Here is a 19,694-nt window from a genome sequence, read left to right as displayed (position 1 = left end):
TTTTTTGAAACAGTTAAAGGTGTTTCAATGGGACTTATTCACCTAATTGTCACGGAGGGAGATGTTCAATGGCAAAAATAGGGCTGGTAGGCTGAAATTCTAAACATCGGACATGACTGATTCAGTTGAAATTATAATCTGTGTAACGTGATTCCAGGATTGTCATATAAAGGAGGCGGTGCTAAAGCCCCCAGACCCGAGCCCCCCAAAACTGAACATGATCATATATTGGAAGGGGTGGTACTGGGTGGGTACAGGTGTAATTAAGCCTACCAAGGAGAAGGACGGGGAAGGGAGGGATCCATTGGCCTATAGAACCATAGTTTGGGAAAAGGGGAGTTCTGGGGTGCATAGAGCAATGCTGAGGGAGGAAAGGGAACTCTATCAGCATATAGCGATAAGCCCAACTGGTGTGAAGGATTTAGAAACACAGTTATGGGAAGGAAGCCCAACTGGTGTGAAGGGCTGTAATTTAACGCTTGCATGTTTGACCCCAATAAACCCATCACATTGCCTGCAGAATGGACTCTGGACTGTTGCTTTCTGGTGAACTGTACTTGGGAACTGAGGGCGGGGGAGCCCTAACACCTATTAAGTCTGTAAATTCTCTACTTAGCAGGGAAGGGGAGCGAATAACAGATAAAGTCAAGAAGGCTGATGAATCAACACACCCACCCATGCAACAACGCAACCAGCACACACAATAACCCCAAACATCCCTCTGAAGACTAAAATGTCTGTTGAGCCGTTCTTTTTATAGAGAATATCACCAGGTGTATTTGTCACTGGCATGCATGGTCTGCTACCGTCCAATTTTTAAGCTTTCAGCCATCTGGGGGCCTTAAATACACGTGACTTAACGAATTACACTCGTGTGATAGCACAGGCTTTCGGCCACTAGTGAAGACATAAGCAGATTGTCTCCAGGGATAGACACTTGCTTGGCAGCTAAAGGGCAGGTACAATTTCATAGAAGAGGGACCTCAGACAAATTTGAAAAGATTAGTTCTAACTTTTTAAAAAACTTTGATTAATCCCTAATGGACAGAATAAGAAATGTTACTGTTCTTTCCCTTCCCTGCCCCTTTTCATCCCTTCCACCCCCCTCATATTCCCTTACCTTTCTGTTCTTTAGCTTTGTTCTTCTGTTCTCCACTTCATTTTGGGGGGGGAGAAAATTCAATACAATATAAATAAATAAATAAATGTACGCACTCAAGAGTGCATTACAGTTACCAAATTAACATTAAAACAAATGAAGGTTTAGACGTTTGAAGGAGTGAATTAGGGAACAATTCCCCTCTCATTTATCCCAGTATAAATCAGGAATAACTGCAGTGAAGTCAGTGGAGATGCACTGCCATAAAACTGGGGTAAGCGAGAGCAGAATGACATCAAAAGAGAATTGTCTGCTTCCTCTTCAATTTTTTAGTGTCCCTATATAAATTCCCATCTAACGCACCAGCACAGACAAGGACTATCTACCTTGGCAGCAGTGTCCTCCATGTGCTGCTTTGCAATCACTTATATCTGCTTCGGCGACTCCATGGGAATTCTCCCCAAGAGACTCTGCTGGGAGGTTGGCTGGGCAATCTGACAGGCACCCTTAGTAACAAATGATTATGAAGTCAGCCTTCCAGAAAGATGCAAGCTTTCCTGCTACATCTGCTCCAGGGATGGGTTATCGAATGGACAGCTTCAATCCACGGGGGTGGAACAGCTGAAGGGAAGTCATTTGGTCGTCCAACAAAGTGGCTGAGAGTTGCAGAATGATCATAGAATCTTAGAAGATGAGGGTTGGAAGGGACCTTAGGAGGTCCTCTAGTACAACCCCCTGCTCAAAGCAGGACCAACCCCACCTAAATCAATAGTTGTTCATAGTTCCCTAGGTGTTGCTTTTCAGGGATTGCGCCGTGGGCTGGTGTTGCGGTGCCGTAATGTCACAATTCGATACCATAAGGACACAGATGTTATTATACAGTAGCCAGTATGTGGAGAATGGTTATAGGTGACCCTTTACCCAGAGCAGATCCATTTCTGCCGTGTCTCCAGTATCTTTGATGAAGTTTGACTTTTGTGATCTCTTACTTCTTTTCTTTAACATTCCAGGATCTCTGTCAGTCTTCCTTCATCCTGGAGAGAAGGAAGATGGTTCTTTTCTATCCCCTCCAACTCTCAGCCCTTTCTGGGGTATGAGCCTCCCACTACAATGCGTGAATAATTCAGCGTTGTACACTGTGGCAGGCCGGAAGAAGAGGGCCTTGGGGTGGGATCTGGGGGTACATGTTCTTTGTCCTCTGCAAGCCCTGTCCTTTCTCACGTACAATACTCTATAACGGAGATTGCTCCTCTATACCAACCACCAGCCATTATTCTGCCTCAATTCTGCCATACCCTGGAAAGAGCCTTTTCAACATGTGCTCCCTGTGACAGCCACATCTGGCGACTCCCTGTGATGCACTGTACCTCAAAATCACACCCTGGAACCTCCATATTTTCCTATATACAGTGCATGAGTAGCTTGGGAGAGGCTTCATGCAATTTATCTGGTTGTGCCGGCATAGTCTGGTGTTCCTTGGCTTAGCAGTACAGGAAACAACCTGGGAAGGAGAGGAAAAAGCGGGAATGGAGGTTTCACAGTCGGGATTTGTCCCGTAGCTTAGTGCAATGGGAAATACCGTTCTTGCAGAAACCATGCTGGATCCTCTCTCTCCTCTTGGTGGGTTGGTAAGACCTCAGCAATTTGCTGAATGTGGTAGCCTGATGTACATATGCACCATTTATATGTAAAGATCCAGTTTGACAGAGCAACTACAGGAGCGGTCCACTAATTCCCACGCAAAGATGCTATTCCTTTAGGGCAAGCAGTTAGCGGCCTACGTTTTGGTCACAGGTGATTCTGGATGCAATGTTTTTTTGTAGATAGATAGCTTGCTATCTAGCCTGCCCCCCCATACACATCTGTCTTATATGCTTCTGGTTATAAAATTTGCAAATGACGCCAAACTGAAGAGAGCTACAAGCACTTGGGAAGACGGGGTTTAGAATCTGAAAAAAAACATGGCAAAACTGGAGAACTGACGTGCAATCAACAAGATGAAATTCAGTAAAGATAAGTGTGAGCACTTCACTTTGGAAGGAAAAAAAATCAAATGAACACCACCAACAAAGCGATCTTGCAGTGACTGGGTGTTATAGTGGATCACAAATTAAATGTGAGCCAACAATGTGATGTGGTTGCAGAAAAGACTAATGTCATTCTAAAAAGAGCGCAGTATGGAAGATCACAGGAAGTAATTGTTCTGCTCTATTCAGCACTAGTGAGGACTCAACTGCAGTATTCTGTCCAGTTCTGGGTACCACACTTTAAGAAGGACATGGACAAATTTGGCAGGCTGTGGCCAGGAAGGATCAGGGAATGGTAAATTGTTAGCGACCTGGCCAGAGGCAAATTACTACTGCCAGGGAGAAAATGAGGGAGCAGAGAGGAGGGAACTGTTTCTTCCTGAGCCAGAAATCCAGAGTATGTAACATATAGCCATGGAAATTTTAATAACACTGTTGGGGGCCAAGCCCCCTGTGGGAACACACGCAGGCAATTACCGTCCTTCCCAGAGTCATTTCAGAGAATCGAACTGCAGCATGCAAATGCTCAGGAGAGGAAGCATGCAGATTGGTTTAGTCACCATGGCCCCACTGAAGAGTGACTTGAGCTGTTGACGTAGCCGTGTGTACAATTGGTTCCTAATTTAATAATTAGACACAATTTTCTTAAGAATTTGGCTTCATTGAAACCCATTGAAACTGGTGCCCACACACATAGTTCAAATGAGTTATAACATTGTAGAAAGTGTGAAGAATAAGTTTAATTCCAGATTTAAGATCACTTGGGACAAAGCAAGGAGAGATGACAAAAGCTACATTTATTAAAGAGCACATTTTAAATTATTTTATTCTCATGAATTAATTAAGAGATATTTGCAAACTCAGAGAATAAGTAATCAAAGTTCAGGGAGGACACGCGTTAGTCTTCAGATAATAGAGTTGGAGTGAGGTGCAGGGAACGTCTAAGGCTTTGGCTTCTTGTCCTACTTTCTCCCCAAGTTTGGTCACATGGCCACACCTGGACTCAACTCTTGGATTCAGGAAGTCCTGATCCTGATAGACATGAGTTCATGAGTTCAACAGGAACATAAAGATGAGTATGAACTATTCATATGTTTACGTTTGAAAGCTCATATTCCCAATGAGTGGTCCATAATCTATCTATCTATCTATCTAGCTTAGCTTGAAATATCCATTATCCTGTCAAAGAAAAAAAATCTAGTGCCAGCTTTACTCAAAGCTTCCTTTACCTCTTTGTTTCTCAGGCTGTATATCAGTGGGTTGAGCAGTGGGGTCAGAACTCCATAGAAAACAGAGAATATTTTGTTCAGGTCCCGCAGTGCATCAGAGTTTGATAGCAGATACACAGTGACTAACGTCCCATAGAAAATTGTCACCACGATAAGGTGGGAGGAGCAGGTGGAAAAGGCCTTTTGCCTCCCGATGGAGGAAGGGATTCTCAGGATGGTGGTGATGATGGAAACGTAGGAAGCCAGGGTTAATAGAAATGGAGGCAAAGTGAGTATGGAGCAGAGTATCAAAGCAGCCATATCCAGCAAGTGTGTGTCACTGCAGGCCAGCTTTATTATTGGGTTTAAATCACAAAAGAAATGGTCAAGTTCATTGGCACCGCAGAAAGTGAGTTGTAACATCAGTGACATGGTTGCCAATGGAGCCAGAAATCCACTTACCCAAGAGCAAGCTGTCATCTGGAGGCAGATCCTGCTATTCATAAGGGCTGCATAATGCAGAGGTTTGCATATCGCTAAATACCGGTCGTAAGACATCACAGATAAGAGGAGACACTCAGTCGCCACCAGGGAACCAAAGATATAGAACTGTGTGATGCAGCCACTAAATGAAATGGTTCTGTCCCCAGTCAGGAGACTGGCCAGCATCCTGGGCAGGATGGTAGAGGTGTAGCAGGTCTCCAAGCAGGACAAGTTCCCCAGGAAGAAGTACATGGGGGTGTGAAGGTGCTGATTAGTCACAATGAGTGCAATGATGAGGATGTTCCCGGCCACAGTCATAATGTAGATCACTAGAAACATCAGGAAGAGAAAGGTCTGTAGTTGAAGGAGATCCCCGAATCCCAGGAGGATGAATTCTGTGATGGTCGTTTGATTTCCCTGGTGTTTGTTTGCCGCGGGTTTTATCTATGGGAAATAAAAAAAATTCTGTAATGTATAGTCTAACATCCTTTTCAAAACAGTCAATGTTTTAATTCTGGCTTTCCCCTACTGGTTATCATCCAAACGGTGGAGTCAAAACTTCACATGGCAGAGACATTCTCGGATAATTTTCAAAAGGGTCTAAATTCAATCTCATTGGAAATGTTTCTTATGTTTGATATCTCTATGGCTATGCCTCTCATCTTCAGCCTCCTTAACAATCTTGTATGTTACTTTAGCCACAATGTCTGTGAATATCAGTGGAGTTTAAGAGAATTAAATGCCACTTTCTTGTGTTCATATGAAAATATCAGTCATATCCCATGACTGAGATAATACCTCATTTACCCATATTTACACTGCAGATTCCAATGGAGTAGATTTGGCTCCAGGGAGTTGGGATCTCCTGACTCCTCCACAGTTTGACCATGGTCTCATTACTTTTTTCCTCTATGCCCCTGTCCCTCTACAAAATCATTGATGATGATCCCATTTATCTTTTCTTCATGTGATCCGAAATTTATGAAGCATATGCTCAGTTGCTGTTGTGTAAAATGGAGATGATATGTGTGACACTTTGCAAGATTCTTTAATATCTATGATAATGAGTGTTATACGACAGCTAAGACTATCTCTACATTGATGGCTGCAAATTTGCCGCCATCAGATCAATCTATCTGGATTGATTGAGTGGAAGTGAAGACCGGCTCAATCGATCCAGAAGTCAATCTATTAAAACCACCTCCAGAAAAAGTATAGTATTACATCAATGGGTTCGCATTTCCCATCGGCGCAAAGTAATGAAGACGGTGCACAAAATGGAACTTACAAAGTTGATGCTTGAAAGCTCTACATATCTCCCGTCAACTGCTTCTGAATTCTTGCATAAGTGTAAACCAAACCAAAGTGTTGTCATACACGAGACCATAGATAACATTAGTACACTGTGGGAAGAGACACTAAGAATATCTCACAGTCACTTCAAACTTTTAAATGTACACCTCATTTTCTGCAGATGTGGCATCAAACGTGTGTTTTACACACATAATTTTTAAAGATTTCCTCCCCCCTATGTTATCTATATACTGATCATATCTTTTCAAAAGGTATGTTCGTTTCTCGACAGGGGTATATATGCCCCGTTCTTTTTGATAGCCATACAACAACTAGAATTTATGAGTAATGTTTTCAAAAATGCCCAAGTGTCAGATTTTGAAAAGTATTCTTGCACCTAAACTTGTGGATAGGCTTCTGAACATCTGAAACATCTTAAAGAAGACCAGATGGATAGCTAGATTAATGCCACCTTGGCTAAGGTTGATGTTATAGTTTGAGGTGTATGTCTTCATCCAGTTGTTAATACCGTTTGGTTTTATGAATGCTATTTCTAATTGTGACCATTGTTCTGGATGAGATCACCTCTTCTGTAGCAGGAAACTTGAACAGGTCCTGGGGAAGTGATGTCCGTAGAGCAGTATCAATGTCATCAAGAGTCATCAACACTGAATGGCTGAAACAATGGGAGCGTTGAGAGACCCACATCTAGGAACAGTGACCAGTCAACACCCAGATCCAAAGGGCTCAGCAACACATGGGGTAACAGTGGTGGGATCCAATCACAAGAGGTCGCACTTCATTCGGAGAAGGGAATACGGCACGTTTGTTATAGTTGCATTTTGGTTTTGCCATTGATAGAAACCTCCCCAGTTAAAGAAATCTACAGGCGTATTCAGTAATAATTATAATAGTAATAATAATAATTCAACAGACCCCTCACAGGGATTGTTAGCTTCTAAAGGGTTCTGATGATCATTAGAAATTTGCTGCCTAAATAACTAATTTTATGGCTTTAGTTATTTGAGCCTCAACTGAATTTGTATCCAAGTTCCTGATGTTAAAAAGCACTGAGAATGCTGAAATTTGGGAACAGGATATCCTGACCTAACATACGTGGAAATATGGAAAGATGTTGCTGATTTATTCAACATCACAGCAGAAATTATTCCAGAAGGGTAGCCGTGTTAGTCTGTATACAGCAAAAACAACGAGAGTCCTGTAGCATGTTAAAGACTAACAAATTTCTGTGGGTCTTTAAGGTGCCACAGGTGTCTTGTTCTTTTTCAGGAAATTATGAACACTCAAGTACTTTTCATGACTCCATCCCCTACACAGGCAAATACATACGTAAAACCCAACGTTCTAGGATGAAAATTAAGGATTTGCAATCCTTGCACACACATTCAGATGTGCATGCTGTTGTCAGGTGAACCTTGTAAATTTCCACTGGCTGTAGGGGCATGCCTCACACAGTGGGAACATGTCATTCAGATTACGGAGCCATCCAGAAGGAAATTAACCCACCCTGGAATTTTGGCTGAAACCAGAATGAAGGGGCTGAGGTTGTCAAAATGGGTAAAGGGTTTTCAATGGGATTTATTCACCTAATTGCCATAAAAGGAGATTTTAAAGAGCAAAAAAAAAAAAAAAAAGGCAGTTAGGTTGAAAGGTAACTTATTCTCTATCCATAGAGACGCAAAAAAAAATACAATACATGTGGGCTTATATCAAATGCCAAACTTTGACCATGACTGATTCGGTTGATGTTAAAACTTATGTAATAATATTCCAGGAGTGTCACCCTGTGTGTCACTCTGAAATCTATTAAGCCTGAAATTAAAACAGGAATCCTGTAACTGGTGGAAAGATGGACACATTGGTGAGGATGTGTACAAAAAAATAGGGCAATCAACTGGGGAGAGTGTCAGAAAACCTAAAGCAAAAATGAGTTATACCTACAAAGGAACATAAAAGGGAAGAAGGAGAGGAATTATAAATGCATTAGAAGCAAGAGGAAAATGAAGGAAAGTGTAGGTCCCCTAGTCAGTGCGGTAGGAGAGCTAATAATAGACAACATCAAAAAGGATGACAAATCAGCACAACAAACTACACAAAAACACTACCAGCGCTCACAATAACCTTACAGACATAGCCCCTCACCGCAGCACATTCTCACACAAATCAGCACAAGTCTTCCAGCACAACACAATCCACACAACAACCCGCACACACATTAGCCCAAACCTCACACTGAAGCCTAGATTGTCTGTTAAGTTTGTGCAAAGTGATGGAAATAACTACAAGAATGGTTCAGATCTCTTTTTGTTTAGATTAGGAACAGATTCAATTATTGTTGGGATTCACAGTCTGTTATCATTCACTTTTTAAGTTCTCAGCCACATTTTGGCTTTTTCACTTAGGTGACTTTACACATTACACCTGTGCAATTGCACAGGCATTCAGCTACTAGTGATGAGGTATCCTGGGATAGAAGATAGCACCAACAACTTGTCTGACATGGCAGCAAAAGCTCAAGAAACGTTTCAAAGAAGAGGGACCTAGATAAATTTGAAAAGATTTGTTCTAAGTTTTTAATAACCTTTGATTAATCACTATCGGGTGGAAACCAAGAAGTCACATTCATTTCCTTTTCCTGCCATATCCCTCCCTTCTCTTTCCTTGCTTCCCATTCCTTTACTTTCCTGTTCTTCCGATTTTTTTAATCTGTTCTCCAGAAAAAAAAAACAATAAAATAGAAAAAATTTGTGCACTTATGAGTGCATTATAGTAACGGAGTGAATATTTAAAATGAAATGAAAGATTTAAAACTTTTGAAGAGTGAATTAGGAAGCAATACTCCTCTCACTTACCCCAGCATGAATCATAAGTAACTGCAGTGAAGTCAGTCGAGACGCACTGCTATAAAACTGGAGCTAGTAGAGAATGACACCAGATAAGAGGTGTTTTCGTCTTCCTCTTCGATTTGTTAATGTCTCAATATTCGTGCCTAACACACATGCACATACACAAAGTGTCACTTTTTCAGCACCATTCTCCATGTCCTGGGTTGCAATCACCTATATCTGCTTTTGTTACCACACGGGAATTCTTCCCAAAGAGACTCTACTGCGATGTTGCCAGCAGCCTGGGTCGTCCTTAGTAACCACTGGCGAAGAGGTCAGCCTGCCCGAATGACGCAAGGTTTTCTCAAACCGTGATGGGATTTAGAAAGGACGGCTTCAATCTGTGGGTGCTGGAATAGCTGAGGACCAGTCGCTTGGTTGTCATTCAAAGCACAACATGACTGGGGGACACCTAGCCATTGCTTTGCAGTGGCTGTGCTGTAGAACGGTGCTATATTGCTGTAATGTGATGTGTTGACTCACTGCCACTGCCACAGGATGGAGACGTTGTCAAAAAGTAGCCAGCCAGATGCACCATGGTTAAAGGGGACTCTCCATCACCATCTGTTCATCCTAGGGAGCAGATCCATCCCTGTTGTGTTTCCAACATCTTTGATGGTGTTAGACCATCAATATCTCATACTGCTTACTTCCCTTCATCAGCATTTTAGGATCTCCATCAATCTTCCCACAGGTGGAAAGGAAGGGAAATGTCTCCTTTCTCTCTTCTTCCTCCAGAGTGCTGAGTATCTTCTTTCCTCCTTCATGTCCCAGCCCTTCCTGGAGTATGATCCTCCCACCACACTGCATGGATACCTCAAACTGTGTTGTCCACTGAGGCACGAAGGAAGAACCGGGCTCCTGAGTGGAGTTGTTTTCTTTTCTCAGCACCCCCTGTCCTTTCCCATGAATCACACTCAATGATAGGAGAGTTGCACCTCTCACCAGTCAGGCATGGCTCTGCCTCAGTTTGCCTTTCTTTAAGCACAGTGACTAAAATTTTGATATTCTTTGCTCTGCCTCAGTAGGCCTTTCTTTAAGCACAGTCACTAAAATTTTGGTATTCTTCTTATCCAATCTCTTTCTAAATGTTGCTACATTTATTTGTCTCAGTGTCTCCCCTTGTTGGTAATGAGCTCCATAGTCTAATTATGTCTCTTCTTTGTGCCACCCCTCTTTCTAAAAAGCTATATTATTTTAATTTATTTTATATTCTGTCCAGCCCGTCCCATTAGACCCCTGACACCCTCCCCACCATCAGCCAGTCCCTCCCACCAGCCCCATCTTAACCTCCTCACCTAGGCCAGACCTCCCAGCCACACCCCTTCACACTCTGTCCATCCCTTGACCCAGTCTCTTTACCCCTCATGATTCCTGGCATGAAGAATTTACAGTGCAACAGAGTGAGGCGTAGGACAGCCTACGAAAGCAGGAGGTGAGAGGGTAGAAGTTGTGAACATTGATGAGAAAGAGAGACAGGTTTCTCCTTAAAATATTCCCATTTTTCAACTAGTCGTATTTGTTTTGTGTATGAAAAAAGAAATTCTGCCAGTGAAAATGGGAGAATTGTTATTTGGGACAGGGGTTATTCCATGAACACCAGCCGAGCATGGGACAAGACATGGCACTAGCAGGGGACATATACATGGAACTGTTATTATAGACTCTGGACTGGGACTGGGCCAATCAAACGCCAATGTCCAGCTCTCCACAGACTTTTCTGGCTGATCCATGGGCATGTTTCTGGGACTAAATATTTTTCATTAAATAGGAGTTGCACACCTAACCGCTCTCGGCTCTTTGAAAAATCTCAGACAATTGGTTGACCCCTCATTTACCCCAATCTGCATCCTCTTTAAGCCAAACTTTGACTACAAGTTTTGAATTCTGAGTCACATTTTTATACACAGAGGCAAGATTCTCAGCTAACACATCGTGGTGTAGGCTTGTTTATTTCGTGGGCAGCCATGCGGCTTTCAGCCAACTGGGGATCTGTCGTTAAGGGTGATTTACACTTGTGTGCAGCATGCCAGTGCCGTGTCCTACTATATTTAGGTGTTACGTTGAAATTCAGAGCTGAGACAGTCCAACACATCAGTTATCAACAGTTCAATGCTCTCTAGTTTTAAAAAAATCAGAGCATCATCACTCGCTGAGAGACTTGAATTTCACCAGTATTTTCCCTAGAGCTGTTTTCACTTCCTTATTTTTCAGGCTGTAGATGATGGGGTTTAACATGGGCGTCAAGATGCTGTATTGGATTGAGAGCATTTCATCCAGCACCACAGAGGAGACCGAACTGGGTTTTGTGTACCGGATAAAACCTGTCAGGTAGAATAAGCCTACCACAATCAGGTGGGAGCTGCAGGTGGAGAAGGCTTTACGCCTGCCCTCTGCAGAATGTATTTTCAGGATGGTGGAGAGGATGTGAATGTAGGAGACCAGGGTGAGGAGGAAGGTGCTTGATCGCAGTATCACAATACAAGTAAGAAGCACCACTTGATTGGTGAAGGTCTGAGTGCAGGACAGTTGTAGCAGAGAAGGGAGCTCACAGCTGAAATGGCTGATTTGATTGGGCCCACAGAAATGCAACTTGAGGGCAAAAACTGTGTTAACCAGGGCATAGAAAAATCCAGTGGTCCATGCGCCACTCACCAGCTGAACACAGATCGCTTTTCTCATTGTCTTCATGTAACGCAATGGGTCACAGATGGCAACGTAGCGGTCATAAGCCATGGCCGAGAGAATGAAAATTTCTGTACCAGCTGCAAGGAAAAAGAAGAACATCTGAGCAATGCAGCCATTGACAGAAATGGTTTTGTGCTCTTCCCGGGAATTCACCAATATCTGAGGAACAATGGCTGAGGAATAGAAGATATCGACCAAGGATAAATGGAAGAGGAAGAAGTACATGGGGGTATGAAGGTGTGAATCAGCCTTTATCACCAGCATGATCATCATGTTCCCCAACAGGGTGCTGATGTAAATAACTAAAAACAGCAGGAAGAGGAAAATCTGCATCTGTGGGTCACTGAAAAGTCCCAGGAGAATAAACTCAGTCACTGCAGTTTGATTTTCCATTGATATTTATTCAGGAACACTGTGACCTAAAAGACCAGAACAAATAATGAAATCAACACATGTAAAAGTAAATAGATCTGGCATGTGGCAAACATCTGATCAGTCGGCTGTATGCAAAGAAAGGCCTAGTCCATCCTACATGTGTTTTAAATAGACAAAATGGACTAGATTCACAAAAGGGCCTATGCACCCAACTGCCACATTAGGCACCTAAATCCTAGAATTAGGCCGTGGTGGTATTTGTGACACTGGTAGACCAGGTAATTGTCTGGATCCCATGCTATGAGACAATATGTCAGGTTTCCTTTATAACTGTAAAAAATGCTTGTTCTAAACTTGCGAATGCAGGCAGAAGGGTGGCTCCCCCAGGAAGGGCTATTAAAACTAAGTGGGCCATTGTCAAACATCACAATACTAAGAGTGGTTTAATAGCTCTCCCACACCCATGAGCTGTGCAAGAAGCTCATCCCATCAGCTTGAATTCTGGAAGGAGGAAATCAAGGAATGCTGACGGCTGACATGAGAATTCTTCATCTCTTTGTTTGTTTGGACTCTCGCAGGGCTGGAGCTATAAAACAAGAGCAGAGATCCCCGGGGTCAACTTGAAGACATTCAGCACCGACATATTACTACAACTTGGTCACCGTTTGGAACCACCTACTGTAATTCATTTCTGTGTATATGAAGCCTGCTTCAAAAAATGAGTTAATAATGCTCTCATTTTTCCTAATGAATACATTTTTGGTTAGTTTACTAGGTGAAGAACTACATGCTTTAGTCTTTGGAGTGAGATCTAAGGTAGAAATTGAGGTACAACTGGGGTAAATGGCTGGTAACTTGAATATTTTCTGAACTTTGGTGTAAGTGACAATTCATCATTAAGCCCAGCTTCCCTGAGTGGCGAGGTAGACTGGAGAGCCCAAGAGGACTGTCTGTGACTACATGATAAGACTGTTAGACTCAGGGGTTTGCACTGGTTACTAGGTTGGTGAAATGTAATTATAGAACACACCACCCATGTAGGGTGTCTGCCCGGCTTTTTGACAGTCTGCCCTGAGGTTGGCACTCACTGTCATGAGCCACTTCAGCTAGCATGCTAATATTCACAACTCCCCCGCCCCAGCTGGGATTCTTGGCTCCCTTAGACGCTCCTGCTGAAGCTGTTCACTGTGGTTAAATAATTACAGAGGAATTGCAGCAGCAGGTGACATACAGCAAAATGAATAAAAACAACAAGAGTCCTGTAGCATCTTAAAGACTAACAAATTTCTGCGGGCATAAGCTTTCATGGGCTGCAACCCACTTTGTCAGACGCATGAAGTGGAAACCACAGATAGGAGGTATATATATATACAGCAAGGGTGAGAAACATAACAATGGGGAGGGCAAGTGCTAACAAAGTCAATTCAGTTAGGGTAGATGAGGCCTATTCACAACCGTTGACTAGAAGGTGAGAATGTGTGAACAGTGACAATTACTTCTTGCAATGAGATAACCATTCCAAGTCCCTGATCACACCCAGTCTGATTGTGTCAAGTTAAATGAATATCAGTCAATATGTGGACAGGATGTACATCCAACCATGTGGTGGAGAAAAGTTCCGGAGGAAGCAATGGCTAATGAAGACTATAACATCAAAATATATGATGAGACAGCCAGAGTGAAACACCTACTGATCATGACCTCCAGGTTGTTTCTATTTCCCATGGGACCATCATTGTTATGTCTGGTCCTCTGTAGGAAGCCAGTCACCAGATTTAAACAAGGTCTTCTCCCTGCTCCATACAGCAATATCTCCTATGGTCAATCCTCTCATCTACAGCCTGAGGAACAAGGATGTCAAAGATCCCTGCGAAGGGTCAGAAGCAAAGCAGTAATTTTCCTAAGGAAGGTCAGTTTCCTATAAGGTGACCTGAGTCACTGGAGTCAGAGAGGAATGAGGACCTCTAATGTTCTGAAGGTTCAGTTCTATGGCAATAGAGCCAGTCAACCCAACCCAAACCTAATGGGACCTGACCACAAATGTTGGGATCGGGTTGGATAGGGGGTACAGGACCCCATGACAAATGTCAGGGTTGTGTTGGGTATGAAAAGTCACACTGTAAGATGGTGCAACCCAGCCCCCGCTCTTCCTCCAGCTCAGCCCCCTGGGAGCTGGGAGAAAGGGCGCATGGAGGCAGGGGCTGTAGGCAGAGGAGGTGAGGAAGGGGAGGCTGGGCAGAGCCAGGCCATTTTGGGGACACAGAGGAGGACTGTATTTCCCCTAGGCAGGAGCCACTGCCAGTTGTGCAAAAGCAATAGCAAGCGTGGGTATCAAAGATCCAGGCAGGCAGCTATTGTGCGTGGCCAGGGTGGGAGAGTGGGGACAACACACATCCACAACTTCCTTGACACCACTGCTTCCTCAGTCTGATGTGTGTCTCCACGCCAAGGTGGAGTGTTATCCATTTCCCCCTCTACATCCACCTTTGCCAGAGTCCAGGGCACTGCCCGAGCACCCTCTGCATCCCAGACTCCTGAGCGCATCATTCAAGGCAACCAGAACCCAAGAGTATCCGACAACAAGTGCTGGGTTTGGGTCAGGTCAGGTCTGAAAACAACTCGACCCACACAGGCTGGAGTCAGGGTCAGATTGACCTCACTCTAGTCAAGTGTGGGCCAGGATTCAAAATTTAGATTTGAGCAGACCTTTATATGGGAAATCCTGGGTAGCATGTGGTATTTGGAAACATTTACAAGTGGTACATCACAGTTACCTTTTTGTACTTTCATTGTGTGTTTCTTTCTGAAAATTAATAAGAAAGAAAGAAAAAGAAAGAAAGAAAGAAAGAAAGAAAGAAAGAAAGAAAAGCTGGATCTTTTCTCAAGAGCCTTTTTGCCATTAAAGCTTACCAAACTATTAACCGTCTTGAGATTCACATGTTAATTTGGTTTCTGCACCAGACATTTCAAAAGGGCACCTCAGGGAGTTGTTATGTCTTTTCCCTGAGGGAGTGAAAGCAACCCACAAAAAGGTCAGGAAGAAAACCATCGCACTGATGTCATCTTTAGTGGATGGGAAAAAGGCATATAACGAGGTAGCGGTGTCATAAGAAAGGTGTTGCAAGTCGACATTCAAACGACCATCTGGACAAGAGTGTCAGGGACATGTGAGTTGCCTGTGCTATCTTATGAATATTATATGTTCTCTGTGTTTGATCGGTACATTGTGGCTTGCTAGACAGTGCCAAAGGTTAATTCCAATATGACCAGAGCCCACGTAGGTTGAGAAGCAGACAAACACCTGATATCCCCTTGTTTTCTGGTCCTTTGAGGACTGTGCTGGTGTCCGTGCCCTTGAAATGTTATGTCCATCAGGTTGGGTTCAACACAGGGGCTGGTAACTGCAGATGGGAGGACCAACAGGTGGGAAACTGAAATAAGGAGCTTCGGGAGTGGTTGAAAATCAGAGTGGCTAGAGCTTAGGAGAGAGGGATGCAGAGGATGTCCGTTTACAGAACATCCCCCCAGAACCAGCAGTCGGGATGAGCTAAGCCGACCTGAGCTTCAGGCTAGACAAGTGCACGTAGGCTGTTTGTTTTACCAGCAAAGCACCTGTGTCTCCTTGTGCTTTGATTCCTGCTGTTCACATTAAATGGGGCTGGGTTTCAGAAAGGCTGGTTTGGGTCTCTGTGTTCACCAGGTCACAGCTCCCCATGAGGAAGGCTTGCAAGGGCAGGTGAACCTAGTCAGGCCTGCTTAGCACTTCCAGCTGGTAAACAGGTGTTGCAACCCGGGGACTGGGTCTAAAAAGTAGGAGAAATGTGGATTTCCACCCCACAGAGATAGAGGCTCAAGGCTTCTCAACTGCATTGAGATACATCAAAGGTGCAGCTAGGCCTGAACCATGAGAAGAACAAGGTAAGGGCGAGTAAATGTTGCTAGCATAGCTGGTAGCCGCACATGCAATATTTGTTTTCCTGTATTCAATAATATTACTTAGCCTTTCTGTAGAGCTCTTTGGGGAAGAGTTTCAAAAGCAAAAAACAGGATTAGACACCTGTGCTACGTCCTTTTTTGTGCCTTTCAATTTCTCTCCCTTCCCTCTTAAGTCACAAAGTAAAAGCTTCCAGTGTAGAATTGGGAAAACTGAGACAGAACAGACATACTCAAGGCCATGAAGCTGGACAGTGGAAGGGCAGGAATGGAGCCCTGTCTGCCATAATTTCAGAGCAGTGGTCAATCCCCCTCTATCATAATGACTTTCAAGAATGTATCCTAAGATAATTGATGTTAGGGACACAAGAGACACATTAGGTCAGAGATTTGTGGATTTCAAAGCTAAAAGGGACCCTTATGATCATCTAGCTGAGCTCCTGCATAATACAGACCAGAGTGTTTCACCCAGTAATTCTTGCATCAAGCCCATATCATGGTTGAGTTAGAACCAATCTTTTATAAAATAACAATCAGTCTTGATTTAAGGACTCCCAATGATTGAGTATCCACTACATTCCCCGGTAATTTGTCCTGATGGATAATTACTCTCACTGTTGTAGCCTTTATGTTGAAATGTTTCCAACTAATATTGAATAGTTAATGATAAGGGTGCTGTAAAACCCCACTTATTTTTCAGGTTTGAGCCTCTAGTTCAGTTACAGAAAATGTATATAGTACAGGCAACACTTTGAAAAATAAAACCAAACTTTATTACAATGAAAAAATGATCAGTTAAGCAAACAGGTGTGCAATTATCACTTACACAATACTCCAATTATATTTACACTCAAAGATGGAATAATGTATCAATGGGTGCTCAGTCTACTGAAAACAATGACGGTAGCCTTTGGGTGTCAATTGCAGAGCTCTACAATTTAAAAAGGCTACTCCTTTTATACTCCATTGTAATAATCATTAACATTAAACTGTCCTTGGCCATAATTATACATCCCCTACAGTATTATTGCCTCATTACATTATACATAATTTCAATTAACAGCTGCACCAATGTCCCTCCCATCCTATCAATATAGTTAGCATTTTACTGAATCATTCTCAATTCTCAAAAACATTGATTAAAAACCTTGCATAAACCAGTTATAGCCAAAACGTAGTGGTAAGAAAGGTCTGGGCCATATCGTTGCTAATTCTTACTTTCCCATAACACCGTGTCTCCAACTTATCTCTAATGTTCTCACACTACCAACTTCAATTTCTCATGCTTCTCCACACTTGGACTGACTTAGACCCAGAATCTAACATCTACTTATTTCTTAACCCCAACCACTCTATAGGCTACAATGTTAAAAAATGTAACTAATTTCCAGCCTGAGCTTCCGGCCATTGCATCTTTTTCTGCCAGATAAAAAGTCCTCTTGGATCAAAAATTCCCTCCCCATGTAGATACTTATGAACATGATCGAGTCACCTCTTAACTTTCTCCTTGTTAAGCTCAATAGACTGAGCTACCCATTCAGTCAACCACCTTGAGGCCAATGCAGCATTTGACCTTTGATGTGTAGAGCCCTGCAAATCTCCAGATATACGCTTTATCTCTGGGCACCATGTTTGCGGGTCGCGGATCAGATATGGATACAAATTTTGTATCCACGCCGTGCTCTATTCGTGTGGATCTATATACACTTTATAAGTTCCAGAGGGGTAGCCATGTTAGTCTGTATACAGCCAAAACAACGGGAGTCCTGTAGCACTTTAAAGACTAACAAATTTAACTACTGCAGGCATAAGCTTTCCCGGGCTGCATCCCACTTCATCAGATGTAAGGAATAGAAATCAGACAGGGGATATAAATATACATCCAAGGGTAAGGAACAACAATGTGGAGGGTAGGTGTTAGCAAAGTCCATTCAGTTAGAGTAGATGAGACCTATTCACAACCATTGATTAGAAGGTGAGAATGTGTGAACAGTGACTATTACTTCTTGTAATGAGATAACCATTCCAAGTCCCTGTTCAGACCCAGTTTGACACTCTGTAACTGACTTCAACGTTGCCATACTTCTACCAAAAAACATCACAAACAGACTTCAGCGAGGAACTGCAGAGCTGGAACTCATCTGCAAACTTGACACAATCAGACTCATTGTCTATGATTTTTTGATTTTCATGGAAAAAAATGTTTGGGATCAGTTCTCCTATGGCCCCATTATGCCAGTACAGCTGTCCATAGGCAGAGGGCTTTAAGTGGGTGTGGAATGAGAATCTTACCCATATGCATTATGCCTGTTGCTGAAGAAAATACAGACTCATAGACTATAAGGTCAGAAGGGCCCATTAGGATTATCTAGTCTGACCTCCTGCACAACGCAGGGCACAGAGCCTCACCCACCCACTCCTGAATATACCCCTAAACTAAGACTGAGTTATTGAAGTCCTCAAATAAGGATTTAAAGACTTCAAGGTACAGAGAATCCACCGCCAAGTGACCCGGGCCCCACCCTGTAGAGGAAGGTGAAAAACTCCCAGGGTCTATGGCAGTCTGCTCACCAGCCAGACACTCAGAAAGAATTCTCTGTAGTAACTCAGAACCCCCCATCTAACATCCTTTCACAGGCCATTGGGCACATTTACTGCTAGAAGTCAAAGATCAGTCAATTGCCAAACGAGGCTGTGCCATCATACCATCCTCTCCATAAACTTATCAAGCTCAGTCTTGAAGCCAGCTAGGTTTCTTGCCCCCACTGCTCCCCTTGGGAGGCTGTTCCAGAACTTCACTCCTCTGATGGTTAGAAACCTTCCTCTAATTTCAAGTCTAAACTTCCTGATGGCCAGTTTATATCCATTAGTTCTTCTGTCCACATTGGTGCTGAACTTAAATAACTCCTCTCCCTCCCTGGTATTTATCCCTCTGATGTATTTATAGAGAGCATCATGTCTGCCCTCAACCTTCTTTAGGTTAGGCTAAGGAAGCCAAGCTCTTTGAGTCTCCTCTCATAAGGCAGGTTTTCCATTCCTTGGATCATCCTAGTCACCATTCTCTGCACCTGTTCCAGTTTGAATTCAACTTTCTTAAACATGGGAGACCAGAATGGCACACACAGTGTGGGTAGGTCACTCTGGGGTTTCCTGGCACATACTCCATTGCCGTTTTTCCCTTTACAGTGTTAACCGAATAGCGCCCTTCTGTTATGTTCCGGGGTCATGTTAACAGATGTATTTGTAGCTGTTGTAACATCTGCCACATTACCTCAGGTCAGTTGGAAAAATATTATTCATTAAGGGCAGTTTTTAAAGGTCATCTATACACCTAAAGATGCAACTAGGAGTCTAGTTGGATTTACTTAAGTGCCTAAACGGGTTTCAGGTCAGTTTTTTACAGGCATTTAGGTGCCTAGTGGGACTTTCAGAAGCACCCACACACTGAACATCCATTGAAATCCATGAGTTTTAGGTCGTCAAGTTCTTCTGTAAAATCCCTCTAGAAGAATAAATTAATATAAAGGTCCTTAAATGCTTTGGATAATCTATCCCGAAGCAAATGCTGAATAAAATTAAGAAGGATGGAACATCAAGGAAATAGTTGCAGATTTGGGGAAAGGAGATCTCTCTGATTTCCTTATTTTTTTCTTTTCTTTCCTTCCAGAGAGCACGTAGACAA

The 19,694-nt window shown here is 43.0% G+C and overlaps 2 protein-coding genes across 2 annotated transcripts; both read right to left on the bottom strand.

Moving 5' to 3' along the window:
• Positions 1 to 4,283: 4,283 nt before the first annotated feature.
• On the bottom strand, positions 4,284 to 5,255 carry LOC137146134 (olfactory receptor 5AP2-like). The gene has a single exon (XM_067537287.1). The coding sequence runs from the start codon at positions 5,154 to 5,156 to the stop codon at positions 4,284 to 4,286; it is 873 nt and encodes a 290-aa protein (XP_067393388.1). The 5' UTR covers positions 5,157 to 5,255.
• Positions 5,256 to 11,161: 5,906 nt separating this feature from the next.
• LOC137146133 (olfactory receptor 2F1-like) lies at positions 11,162 to 12,097 on the bottom strand. Its single transcript, XM_067537286.1, has one exon. The coding sequence runs from the start codon at positions 12,095 to 12,097 to the stop codon at positions 11,162 to 11,164; it is 936 nt and encodes a 311-aa protein (XP_067393387.1).
• Positions 12,098 to 19,694: the final 7,597 nt, after the last annotated feature.

This window comes from Emydura macquarii, unplaced genomic scaffold (genome assembly GCF_026122565.2).
Source record: "Emydura macquarii macquarii isolate MOO-44397 ecotype Brisbane River unplaced genomic scaffold, CSIRO-AGI_Emac_v2 contig_3715, whole genome shotgun sequence".
Taxonomy (NCBI): Eukaryota; Metazoa; Chordata; order Testudines; family Chelidae; genus Emydura; species Emydura macquarii.
The sequence above is the reverse complement of the archived record's forward strand: the minus strand, read 5'-3'. Positions and strand labels throughout refer to the sequence as shown.